The following is a 13,720-nucleotide window of genomic DNA, read 5'->3' as shown; positions in this document are numbered from 1 at the left end:
GGCACTATGGGGCGATATGGGGCCATAATGGGGCACTATGGGGCGATATGGGGTGGTTATGGGGCGCCGTGGGGCGGTATGGGGTCATAAGGGGGCACTACGGGGTGATATGGGGTGGTTATGGGGCACTATGGGGCGGTTATGGGGCGCCGTGGGGCGGTTATGGGGTCATAAGGGGGCACCATGGGGTCATAATAGGGCACTATGGGGCGGTTATGGGGTCATAAGGGGGCACTACGGGGCGACAATGGGTCATAATGGGGAGCAATGGGGTCATAATGGGGTGATTATGGGGCACAATGGCTGTTTATGGGGTGGTTATGGGGTCATAATGGGGCACTACGGGGCCCCTCCACTTCAGAGCCACACACCTCACCCCACACACCCCGCAGACCCCATAGACCCCACACACCCCATATACTTCCCCCAAAGTCACCCTTCCCCCCACACCAGGCCCGTACGCCTTCACCCCCATCACAGACCCCATATACACCCCACCACAGACCCCACAGATCCCATACACCCCACAGACCCCATCACAGACCCCACAGACCCCATCACAGACCCCACAGACCCCATATACCCCATAGACCCCATCACAGACCCCATAGACCCCATCACAGACCCCACAGACCCCATACACCCCATAGACCCCATCACAGACCCCATAGACCCCACAGACCCCACAAAAAAACCCCACAACTCACCCTTCCCCTCCACTCCAGGCCCGTACGCCTTCACCCCCATCACAGACCCCATACACCCCACAAACCCCATCACAGACCCCATATACACCCCATAGACCCCATCACAGACCCCACAGACCCCATACACCCCATACACACCCCATATACACCCCATACACCCCACAAAAACCCCACAACTCACCCTTCCCCTCCACTCCAGGCCCGTACGCCTTCACCCCCATCACAGACCCCATACACCCCACAAACCCCATCACAGACCCCATATACACCCCACAGACCCCATAGACCCCACAGACCCCATACACACCCCAGAAAAACCCCACAAACTCACCCTTCCCCTCCACTCCAGGCCCGTACGCCTTCACCCCCATCACAGACCCCACAGACCCCATCACAGACCCCAAAGACCCCATAGACCCCATCACAGACCCCACAGACCCCATAGACCCCATACACACCCCATACACCCCACAAAAACCCCACAACTCACCCTTCCCCTCCACTCCAGGCCCGTACGCCTTCACCCCCATCACAGACCCCATAGACCCCATCACAGACCCCACAGACCCCACAAAAACCCCCCAAACTCACCCTTCCCCTCCACTCCAGGCCCATACGCCTTCACCCCCATCACCCCATAGACCCCACAGACCCCATACACCCCACAGACCCCATACACCCCACAGACCCCATTACAGACCCCATATACACCCCATAGACCCCATCACAGACCCCACAGACCCCATACACCCCATACACACCCCATATACACCCCATACACCCCACAAAAACCCCACAACTCACCCTTCCCCTCCACTCCAGGCCCGTACGCCTTCACCCCCATCACAGACCCCACAGACCCCATCACAGACCCCAAAGACCCCATAGACCCCATCACAGACCCCACAGACCCCATAGACCCCATACACACCCCATACACCCCACAAAAACCCCACAACTCACCCTTCCCCTCCACTCCAGGCCCGTACGCCTTCACCCCCATCACAGACCCCACAGACCCCATCACAGACCCCAAAGACCCCACAGACCCCATCACAGACCCCACAGACCCCATAGACCCCATACACACCCCATACACCCCACAAAAACCCCACAACTCACCCTTCCCCTCCACTCCAGGCCCGTACGCCTTCACCCCCATCACAGACCCCACAGACCCCATCACAGACCCCAAAGACCCCACAGACCCCATCACAGACCCCACAGACCCCATAGACCCCATACACACCCCATACACCCCACAAAAACCCCACAACTCACCCTTCCCCTCCACTCCAGGCCCGTACGCCTTCACCCCCATCACAGACCCCACAGACCCCATCACAGACCCCACAGACCCCATAGACCCCATACACACCCCATACACCCCACAAAAACCCCACAACTCACCCTTCCCCTCCACTCCAGGCCCGTACGCCTTCACCCCGGCCGCCTCCCCCGCGGGCTCCACGCACACCTTGGCCGGGAAGTGCGGGACGGGCTGCCCCCCATAGAGCACGGTGATGCTGTAGGGCCCGGGGCTGAGGGCCGTGTACCCTATATTGTACGTCCCGTCCCCGTTGTCCTCCACGCACACCTCCGCCTGCGCCCCCGCGTCCGACGCGATGCCGATGCTCAGCTCGGCGCTGCCGGCCCGGCTGCAGTCCACCCTAAAATGACTCCTTTGTCCCACCACCCCTTTTTCCAATCCGGGACCTTCGCAGGTGACTTTTGTAGGATCGAACGGGGCGGAGATTTGGGATCGGAACGGGGAACCCGGCACGTGGGAGCCGGCGAACAGGATGTTGATGGTGTAGTCGCCCGCCTTGGTGGGCAGGTAGGAGACGGAGCAGGTGCCGTCGCCGTGGTCCTGGCACTCGATGGGGGCTTCGCACGGACCCTCCACCGTCAGCCCCAAGCCCCCCGTGCCCGCCCCCTTCGTGTCGATGGTGAAAGGGGCCGGGACCCCCGCCTGGCCGCCCTGAAGGCCGGGGCCGAAGGCTCGAACCTGGGGGGGAGATAAAGGGGAGGGGGTTTATAGGGAGACCCCTAATATGAGGGATGCCCTAAATGGGACCCCCGCTATGGGCACCCAACGCTATGGACCCCATAATAGGACCCCAGCCCCTACAGAACCCACTATGGGACCCCCAGCCCCTACAGACCCCACTATGAGACCCCTTGGGATCACACTATAGGATCCCAACCCCTACAGACCCCCAGCATGGACACTCAACCCCTACAGACCCCCAATATGGGACCCCTAATATGGGGGATGCCCTAAATGGGACCCCCGCTATGGGCACCCAATGCTATGGACCCCATAATAGGACCCCAGCCCCTACAGACCCCAATATGAGACCCCTTGGGATCACACTATAGGATCCCAACCCCTACAGACCCCCTTATGGGACCCCCAACCCCTACAGACCCTACTATGGGACCCCCAGCCCCTACAGACCCCACTATGGGACCCCCAGCCCCTACAGACCCCAATATGAGACCCCTTGGGATCACACTAGGATCCCAACCCCTACAGACCCCCTTATGGGACCCCCAACCCCTACAGACCCCAATATGGGACCCCCAGCCCCTACAGAACCCAATATGAGACCCCCAACCCCTGCAGAACCCAGTATGGGCACCCAGCCCCTACAGACCCCCAGCATGGACACTCAACCCCTACAGACCCCCAATATGGGACCCCTAATATGGGGGATGCCCTAAATGGGACCCCCGCTATGGGCACCCAACGCTATCGACCCCATAATAGGACCCCAGCCCCTACAGACCCCACTATGAGACCCCCAGCCCCTACAGATCCCACTATGGGACCCCCAACCCCTACAGATCCCACTATGGGACCCCCAACCCCTTGGGATCCCACTATGGGACCCCCAACCCCTGCAGACCCCACTATGAGACCCCCAACCCCTACAGACCCCAATATGAGACCCCCAACTCCTACAGACCCCAACTATGAGACCCCCAACCCCTTGGGATCACACTATGGGACCCCAACCCTTACAGACCCCACTATGGGACCCCCAGCCCTACAGACCCTCCCCCCCCCCCCCCATTTACAGTCCCTACGGCCCCCAAAGCCCCCGTTTATGGTCCCAATGACCCCCAAAGGCCCCAAAACCCCCATTTATGGTCCCAACGACCCCCAAAGCCCCCAACCCCCCCCCCAAAGCCCCCATTTACGGTCCCAACGACCCCCAAAGCCCCCATTTATGGTCCCACCGACCCCCAAAGCCCCCAAACCCCCCCCCCAAAGCCCCCATTTACGGTCCCCCCTCCCCCCACTCCCCACTTATGGTCCCAACGACCCCCAAAGCCCCCAACCCCCCCCCCCAAAGCCCCCATTTACGGTCCCTACGGCCCCCAAAGCCCCCATTTATGGTCCCAATGACCCCAAAATCCCCCAAACCCCCCCCCAAAGCCCCCATTTACGGTCCCAACGACCCCCAAAGCCCCCATTTATGGTCCCAACGACCCCCAAAGCCCCCATCCCCCCCCCCCAAAGCCCCTATTTATGGTCCCTACGGCCCCCAAAGCCCCCATTTATGGTCCCAATGACCCCCAAAGCCCCCCCCCATCCGCATTTATGGTCCCAACGACCCCCAAAGCCCCCAACCCCCCCCCCACCCCCCATTTACAGTCCCAACCCCCCCCCCCAAAGCCCCCATTTATGGTCCCAACGACCCCCCAAAACCCCCAAAGCCCCCATTTACGGTCCCTACGGCCCCCAAAGCCCCCATTTACGGTCCCAACGACCCCCAAAGCCCCCAACCCCCCCCCCCAAAGCCCCCATTTACGGTCCCAACGACCCCCAAAGCCCCCAACCCCCCCCCCCAAAGCCCCCATTTACGGTCCCTACGGCCCCCAAAGCCCCCATTTATGGTCCCAACGACCCCCAAAGCCCCCAACCCCCCCCCCAAAGCCCCCATTTACGGTCCCTACAGCCCCCAAAGCCCCCATTTATGGTCCCAACGACCCCCAAAGCCCCCAACCCCCCCCCCCAAAGCCCCCATTTACGGTCCCTACGGCCCCCAAAGCCCCCATTTATGGTCCCAACGACCCCCAAAGCCCCCAACCCCCCCCCCAAAGCCCCCATTTACGGTCCCAATGACCCCCAAAGCCCCCATTTACGGTCCCAACGACCCCACAAAACCCCCAAAGCCCCCATTTATGGTCCCAATGACCCCCAAAGCCCCCAAAGCCCCCCAAAGCCCCCATTTATGGTCCCAATGACCCCCAAAGCCCCCAAAGCCCCCCAAAGCCCCCATTTATGGTCCCAACGACCCCCAAAGCCCCCAACCCCCCCCCCCCCAAAGCCCCCATTTACGGTCCCTACAGCCCCCAAAGCCCCCATTTATGGTCCCAACGACCCCCCAAAGCCCCCATTTACGGTCCCAACGACCCCCCCAAAGCCCCCCCAAAAGCCCCCCCAAATCCCCACCCACCTTGGATGGGTCGGTGGGGGGCACAGCCTCGACGGGGAAGGGGCTCCCGGGGACGGGGTGCCCGTCGTAGGTGACCTCGACCTCGTAGGGTCCCTCGTGGGTGGGGGTCCAACGCACCACGCTGCTCTCGGCGCCCGGCCCCGAATCCACGCGGCACGGCACGGCTTTGTGGGTCGGCCCCACAATTCGGGCCCCCACTTTGCCCTGACCCCCGGCGCCCTTCGCCTTCACCGTGAACTCCTGCTCCTTGCCCACCTCCAGCTCTGCGGGGACGCCGGCGACGAAGGGGTTAAAAGGGGGCGACCTCAACCCCCCCGTGGTAAGGAAGGGGTTAAAGGGGGGGTTCCTGACCCACATGTGGTGAGGAAGGGGTTAAACGGGGGCGCCCTTAACCCCCCGTGGTAAGGAAGGGGTTAAAGGGGGGGTTCCTGACCCCATATGGGGGATAGAAGGGGTTAAAGGGGGGGTTCCTGACCCATACTGTGGTGAGGAAGGGGTTAAACAGAACCACTCTACTCCTATGGTGGCAGGGAAGGGGTTAAAGGGGGGTTCCTGACCCCATATGGGGGATAGAAGGGGTTAAAGGGGGATTCTGACCCCATATGGGGGATAGAAGGGGTTAAGGGAGGTTCCTGACCCCATAACCCCCCCATAACCCCATAACCCCCCTGACCCCATAAACCCCCCTGACGCCATAAACCCCCCTGACCCCATAACCCCCTCATAGACCCCCCTGACCCCATAACCCCCCCGACCCCATAACCCCCTCATAGATCCCCTTGACCCCATAACCCCCCCATAACCCCCGACCCCATAACCCCCCATAACCCCATAACCCTCCCATAACCCCCAACCCCATAACCCCCGACCCCATAACCCCATAAGCCCCCCTGACCCCATAACCCCCCCATAACCCCCAACCCCATAACCCCCCATAACCCCATAACTCCCCATAACCCCATAACCCCTGACCCCATAATCCCCAACCCCATAACCCCCCCATAACCCCATAACCTCCCTGACCCCATAACCCCCCCATAACCCCATAACCCCCTCTGACCCCATAACCCCCCCCCATAACCCCATAACTCCCCTGACCCCATAACCCCCTCATGGATCCCCCCCAGACCCCATAACCCCCTCATGGACCCCCCTGACCCCATAACCCCCCCTGACCCCATAACCCCCTCATGGACCCCCCCGACCCCATAACCCCCCCGACCCCAAAAGCCCCCTTACTGTCGTCCAGGCCGGAGATTTTGATCCTGCCCAGCTCCAGGGCGGGGCTGACGCTGACCCCAAAGGGGCTTTTTGGGATGGGGTCCCCGCCGTACTTCACCGACACCCCCAGGTTACCCTGCGGGGGGAGGGGGGGTCAGCGGGGGGTGGGGGGGATTTGGGGGGGTTATGGGGGGTTTGGGGGGGATTTGGGGGATTTGGGGGGATTTTAGGGGGGTTATGGGGGGATTTTAGGGGGGTTATGGGGGGATTTGAGGGGATTTGGGGGGGATTTGGGGGGCTTTTGGGGGGGTTATGGGGGGATTTGGGGGGGTTTTGGGGGGATTTGGGGGGGATTTGGGGGGGATTTTAGGGGGGTTTTGGGGGGGTTTGGGGGGAATTGGGGGGATTTTGGGTGATTTTAGGGGGGTTATAGGGGGATTTGGGGGGGATTTTAGGGGGGTCAGGGGGGGTTGGGGGGTTATGGGGGAATTTGGGGGCATTTGGGGGGGATTTTAGGGGGGTCGGGGGGAGGTTGGGGGATTATGGGGGGATTTGGGGGGGATTTGGGGGGGTTATGGGGGGGTAATGGGGGGATTTGGGGGCATTGGGGGGGTTATGGGGGGGATATGGGGTGATTTTGGGGGGACTTTGGAAGGAATTTAAGGGGATTTGGGGGGGATTTTAGGGGGGTTATGGGGGGAATTGGGGGGATTTTAGGGGAGTTATGGGGGGATATGGGGGGATTTGGGGGGCATTTTGGGGGGGTTACGGGGGGATTTGGGGGATTTTAGGGGGATTTGGGGGGGATTTAAGGCCATAGGGGGGAATTTTGGGGGGGATTTTGGGGGGTCAGATTTGGGTCCGATTTGGGGCATTTGGGGTCAAATTTTTGCCATTTTGGGTCCAATTTGTGCCATTTTGGGTCGGATTTGAGCCATTTCGGGTCGGATTTGTGCCATTTTGGGTCGGATTTGAGCCATTTCGGGTCCGATTTGTGCCATTTTGGGTCGGATTTGAGCCATTTTGGGTCGGATTTGAGCCATTTTGGGTCCAATTTGTGCCATTTCGGGTCGGATTTGTGCCATTTCGGGTCGGATTTGTGCCATTTTGGGTCGGATTTGAGCCATTTCGGGTCCGATTTGTGCCATTTTGGGTCGGATTTGAGCCATTTTGGGTCGGATTTGAGCCATTTCGGGTCGGATTTTTGCCATTTCGGGTCGGATTTGTGCCATTTCGGGTCGGATTTGAGCCATTTCGGGTCGGATTTGAGCCATTTTGGGTCGTATTTGTGGCATTTTGGCGCCATACCTGCTGCACAGGGGTGTAGGTGACGGTGTGGGTGCCGTCATGGTTGTCCTTCACCTCCAGGTCCCGCACGGCTTCGCCCTTGCCTGGCCCCGTCACCTCCACGTCCAGCGCCGCGCGGCCGGCAGCCTTGGTGAGCACCGTGAACTGCGTGGGCTTCCCCACCTCCAGCCCTGCGAACACGGCACGCCTCGCCAGCGGCCCCAGAAACGCCCCCAAACGCCCCAAAAACGCCCCAAAACGCCCCCAAAATGACCCAAAACGCCCCCAAAATGACCCAAAACGCCCCAAAAATAACCCAAAACGCCCCAAAATGACCCAAAAACGCCCCCAAACGCCCCCAAACGCCCCAAAATGACCCCAAAACGCCCCAAAAACGACCCAAAACGCCCCAAAAACGACCCAAAACGCCCCAAAAATGACCCAAAACGCCCCCAAACACCCAAAACGCCCCCAAATGACCCAAAAATGTCCCAAAATGCCCCCAAAATGCCCCAAAATGCTCCCCAAACGCCCCCAAAATGTCCCAACGTGCCCCCAAAATGACCCAAAAATGACCCAAAACGCCCCGAAAATGCCCCAAAACGCCCCAAAAATGACCCAAAATGCCCCGACGTGCCCCCAAAATGCCCACAAAATGACCCTAAATGACCCAAAAGGCCCCAAAACGCCCCAAAAATGATCCAAAATGCCCCAACGTGCCCCCAAAATGTCCCAAAATGACCCAAAACGCCCCAAAATGACCCAAAAATGTCACAACGTGCCCCCAAAATGACCCAAAAATGACCCAAAACGCCCCAAAAAGCCCTAAAACAGCCCCAAAATGCCCACAAAATGACCCAAAATGCCCCAAAAACGCCCCCAAAATGACACAAAATGCCCCAAAAATGACCCAAAACGCCCCCAAAACGCCCCAAAACGCCCCCAAAATGACCCCAAACTGCCCCAAAACGCCCCAAAAATGACCCAAAAAGCCCCCAAAATGTCCCAAAATGCCCCCAAAACGCCCCAAAAATGACCCAAAATGCCCCAAAAGTGACCCAAAAATGACTCAAAACACCCCAAAAATGGCCCAAAATGCCCCCAAACACCCCCAGCCCCATAGCTGCCCCCCAGCCGCCCCTCAGCCCCCAGCCCCACAGCTGCCCCATAGCCACCTCTCAGCCCCATAGCTGCTCCCAGCCCCACAGCTGCCCCACAGCCGCCCCCCAACCCCCAGCCCCACAGCTGCCCCCCAGCTGCCCCACAGCTGCCCCCCAGCCCCACAGCTGCCCCACAGCTGCCCCCCAGCCCACAGCCCCACAGCTGCCCCCCAGCTGCCCCCCAGCTGCCCCACAGCCCCCCAGCTGCCCCACAGCCGCCCCCCAGCCCCCAGCCCCACAGCTGCCCCCCCACAGCTGCCCCCCAGGCCCCAGCCCCACAGCTGCCCCACAGCCGCCCCACAGCCCACAGCCCCCCAGCTGCCCCACAGCTGCCCCACAGCTGCCCCCCAGCCCCACAGCTGCCCCCCCACAGCCACCCCCCAGCCCCACAGCTGCCCCACAGCTGCCCCCCAGGCACTGACCGGTGCGGCTGAGCCCCGGCCCCTCGGCCTTCACTTTGCTGGCGTCGTGCGAGGGGTCGACGCGGACCTTGATGGGGCTGCTGGGGGTCGCCTGGGGGGAAAAGGGGGTTAGGGACCCAAAAAGGGGGGTCTGAGCCCAAAAAGGGGGTTAGGGACCCAAAAAGGGGGGTCTGAGCCCAAAAAGGGGGTTAGGGACCCAAAAAGGGGGGGTCTGAGCCCAAAAAGGGGGTTAGGGACCCAAAAAGGGGGTTAGGGACCCAAAAAGGGGGGGTCTGAGCCCAAAAAGGGGGTTAGGGACCCAAGAAGGGGGGGTCTGAGCCCAAAAAGGGGGATCTGAACCCAAAAAGGGGGTTAGGGACCCAAAAAGGGGGGTCTGAGCCCAAAAGGGGGCCAAAAAAGGGGGATCTGAGCCCAAAAATGGGGGGTCTGAGCCCAAATAGGGGAATCTGAACACAAAAAGGGGGGATCTGAACCCAAAATGGGGGGATCTGAACCCAAACTGAGGGGTCTGAGCCCAAATTGCTGGAATCTGGCCCCAAAAAAGGGGATCTGAGCCCAAATCTGTCACCCCCTGCCCCCTAAGTGCCCCCAAGGGTCCTGGAAGGACCAAAGCAGATCTGAGAGGACCCACAGGGATCAGATGAAGACCCCCTGCCCCCCAAGTGCCCCCCTTTCCCCCCAAGTGCCACCTCCTGCCCCCTAAGGGTCCTGGAAGGACCAAAGAACATCTGATAGGACCCATAGGGGTCAGATGAAGACCCCCTGCCCCCTAAGGGTCCTGGAAGAACCAAAGCAGATCTGAGAGGACCCATAGGGGTCAGATGAAGACCCCCTGCCCCCTAAGTGCCCCCAAGGGTCCTGGAAGGACCAAAGCAGATCTGAATGGACCCATAGGGGTCTGATGAAGAGCCCCCGCCCCCCAAGGGTCCTGGAAGGACCAAAGCAGATCTGAATGGACCCATGGGGGTCAGATGAAGACCCCCTGCCCCCCAAGGGTCCTGGAAGGACCAAAGCAGATCTGAATGGACCCATAGGGATCTGCTGAAGACCCCCTGCTCCCCAAGGGTCCTGGAAGGACCAAAGCAGATCTGAATGGACCCATAGGGATCTGCTGAAGACCCCCTGCCCCCCAAGTGCCCCCAAGGGTCCTGGCAGGACTGAAGAAGATCTGAGAGGACCCACAGGGGTCAGATGAAGACCCCCTGTCCCCTAAGTGCCCCCAGGGGTCCTGGAAGGACCAAAGCAGGTCTGAATGGACCCATAGGGATCAGATGAAGACCCCCTGCCCCCCAAGTGCCCCCCTTTCCCCCCAAGTGCCACCTCCTGCCCCCTAAGGGTCCTGGAAGGACCAAAGAACATCTGAGAGGACCCATAGGGGTCAGATGAAGACCCCCTGCCCCCTAAGTGCCCCCAAGGGTCCTGGAAGGACCAAAGCAGATCTGATAGGACCCATAGGGGTCAGATGAAGACCCCCTGCCCCCTAAGGGTCCTGGAAGAACCAAAGCAGATCTGAGAGGACCCATAGGGGTCAGATGAAGACCCCCTGCCCCCTAAGTGCCCCCAAGGGTCCTGGAAGGACCAAAGCAGATCTGAATGGACCCATAGGGGTCTGATGAAGAGCCCCCGCCCCCCAAGGGTCCTGGAAGGACCAAAGCAGATCTGAATGGACCCATGGGGGTCAGATGAAGACCCCCTGCCCCCCAAGGGTCCTGGAAGGACCAAAGCAGATCTGAATGGACCCATAGGGATCTGCTGAAGACCCCCTGCCCCCCAAGTGCCCCCAAGGGTCCTGGCAGGACTGAAGAAGATCTGAGAGGACCCACAGGGGTCAGATGAAGACCCCCTGTCCCCTAAGTGCCCCCAGGGGTCCTGGAAGGACCAAAGCAGGTCTGAATGGACCCATAGGGATCAGATGAAGACCCCCTGCCCCCCAAGTGCCCCCCTTTCCCCCCAAGTGCCACCTCCTGCCCCCTAAGGGTCCTGGAAGGACCAAAGCAGATCTGAATGGACCCATAGGGGTCAGATGAAGACCCCCTGCCCCCTAAGTGCCCCCAAGGGTCCTGGAAGGACCAAAGCAGATCTGAATGGACCCATAGGGGTCTGATGAAGACCCCCCGCCCCCCAAGGGTCCTGGAAGGACCAAAGCAGATCTGAATGGACCCATAGGGGATCTGTTGAAGACCCCCCGCCCCCCAAGGGTCCTGGAAGGACCAAAGCAGATCTGAATGGACCCATAGGGATCTGTTGAAGACCCCCTGCCCCCTAAGTGCCCCCCAAGGGTCCTGGAAGGACCAAAGCAGGTCTGATAGGACCCATAGGGGTCAGATGAAGACCCCCCGGCCCCCAAGGGTCCTGGAAGGACCAAAGCAGGTCTGAATGGACCCATAGGGGTCAGATGAAGACCCCCTGCCCCCCAAGTGCCCCCCTTGCCCCCCAAGTGCCACCTCCTGCCCCCCAAGGGTCCTGGAAGGACCAAAGCAGATCTGAGAGAACCCATAGGGGTCAGATGAAGACCCCCTGCCCCCTAAGTGCCCCCATAGGTCCTGGAAGGACCAAAGAAGATCTGAGAGGACCCACAGGGGTCAGATGAAGACCCCCAGGCGCCCCCTGCCCACCTGGTCGGCGAAGAGCACCATGATGGTGTGCTGCCCCGGGCCCTGCGGGGTGTACTTGACGGTGAAGGTGTCGTTGTCGTTGCGGATGATGTCGAAGTCCAGGTCGGCCTCGCTGGGACCCACAACGCCGGGGGCGCATTTGATGCCGATGCTCACGTCGCCTGGGGGGCGGGGGGGGTCACGGACCCATAGGGACCCCATAGGGAACCATAGAGACCCATAGGGATCCCATAGAGAACCCAGAGCCATAAGAATCCATAGAGACCCATAGAGACCCCATAGAGACCCCCAGACCCATAGGAACACATAGAGACCCACAGAGACCCACAGAGACCCCATAGAGAACCCAGAGCCATAGGAACACATAAGAGACACATAGGGACCCCATAAAGACCCACAGAGACCCCATAGAGTACCTAGAGCCATAGGAACACATAGAGATCCCATAGAGACCACAGAGACCCATAGAGACCCCATAGAGAACCCCAGAGCCATAGATACACAAGACCCATAGAGACCCCATAGAGACCCCATAGAGACCCCATAGAGACCCACAGAGACCCCACAGGGACCCTCGCTGGGACCCACAACGCCGGGGGCGCATTTGATGCCGATGCTCACGTCGCCTGGGGGGCGGGGGGGGGGTCACGGACCCATAGGGACCCCATAGGGAACCATAGAGACCCATAGGGATCCCATAGGGACCCCATAGAGAACCCCGGAGCCATAGGAACACAGAGACCCCATAGAGACCCACAGAGACCCCATAGAGAACCCCAGAACCATAGGAACACAGAGACCCCATAGAGACCCACAGAGACCCCTAAAAACCCATACAGACCCATAGAGAACCCCAAAGCCATAGGAACACATAGACACCCATAGAGACCCCATAGGGACCCCATAGAGAACCCAGAGCCATAGGAACACACCCCAACCTCCCCACTCCCCCCCACCCCCCCAGCCCCATTTCCACCCCATCCCCCCACCAGCCCCCAGCCCCATTTCTGCCCTATTTCCCCAGCCCCTCAGCCCCATTCCCACCCCATTCCCACCCCATTCCCCCACCCCCATTTCCTCCCCAGCCCCATTTCTGCCCCAGCCCCATTTCCACCCCATTTCACCCATTCCCCCCCCAGCCCCATTTCCACCCCATCCCCCCATCCCCCCCAGCCCCATTTCCACCCCATTCCCACCCCAACCCCCCCAACTCCCCCCCAGCCCCATTCCCCCCCCCAGCCCCACTCCCCCACATCCCCATTTGCACCCCATCCCCCCACCAGCCCCCAGCCCCATTTCTGCCCCCCCAGCCCCATTCCCCCCCATCCCCCCCATTTCCACCCCATCTCCCCATCCCCCCCCAGCCCCATTCCCACCCCATTCCCCCCATTCCCCCCCCCAGCCCCATTTCCACCCCATTTCTGCCCCATCCCCATTTCTGCCCCATTTCCGCCCCCCCAGCCCCATTCCCCCCATCCCCCCATTTCTACCCCATCTCCCCATCCCCCCCAGCCCCATTCCCACCCCATCCCCCCCATCTCCCCCATTTCCACCCCATCTCCCCATTTCCCCCCCAGCCCCATTCCCCCCCATTCCCCCCATCCCCCCCATTTCCCCCCCAGCCCCATTCCCACCCCATCCCCCCCATTTCCCCCCCAGCCCCATTCCCACCCCATTCCCCCCATTTCCCCCCCCAGCCCCATTCCCACCCCATCCCCCCTTACCCCCCAGTCCCATCCCCACCCCATTCCCCCCACTGCCCCCAGCCCCATTTCCTCCCAATCCCCTCCCAGCCCCATTCCCCCCCATCCCCCCCATTTCTACCCCATCCCCCCATCC

At 61.0% G+C, this 13,720-nt stretch overlaps 1 protein-coding gene across 4 annotated transcripts in view; it reads right to left on the bottom strand.

Annotated features, from left to right (window-relative positions):
• The window catches only part of FLNA (filamin A), a 94,723-nt gene that overhangs the window by 39,050 nt on the left and 41,953 nt on the right, over positions 1–13,720 (bottom strand). For all 4 annotated transcript variants that reach the window (XM_090126618.1, XM_090126619.1, XM_090126621.1 and 1 more), the window contains 6 exons: positions 11,882–12,042; positions 9,267–9,357; positions 7,706–7,875; positions 6,416–6,533; positions 5,177–5,439; positions 2,118–2,715 (listed from right to left, as the gene is read on the bottom strand). In XM_090126618.1, coding sequence (XP_089982744.1) covers positions 2,118–2,715; positions 5,177–5,439; positions 6,416–6,533; positions 7,706–7,875; positions 9,267–9,357; positions 11,882–12,042 — 1,401 coding nt within the window. The remainder of the gene's footprint in view (positions 1–2,117; positions 2,716–5,176; positions 5,440–6,415; positions 6,534–7,705; positions 7,876–9,266; positions 9,358–11,881; positions 12,043–13,720) is intronic.

The sequence above is a fragment of the Phasianus colchicus genome, chromosome 29, assembly GCF_987193195.1.
Source record: "Phasianus colchicus chromosome 29, bPhaCol1.hap1.1, whole genome shotgun sequence".
Taxonomy (NCBI): Eukaryota; Metazoa; Chordata; class Aves; order Galliformes; family Phasianidae; genus Phasianus; species Phasianus colchicus.
This window is presented reverse-complemented; position numbering and strand designations above follow the sequence as displayed.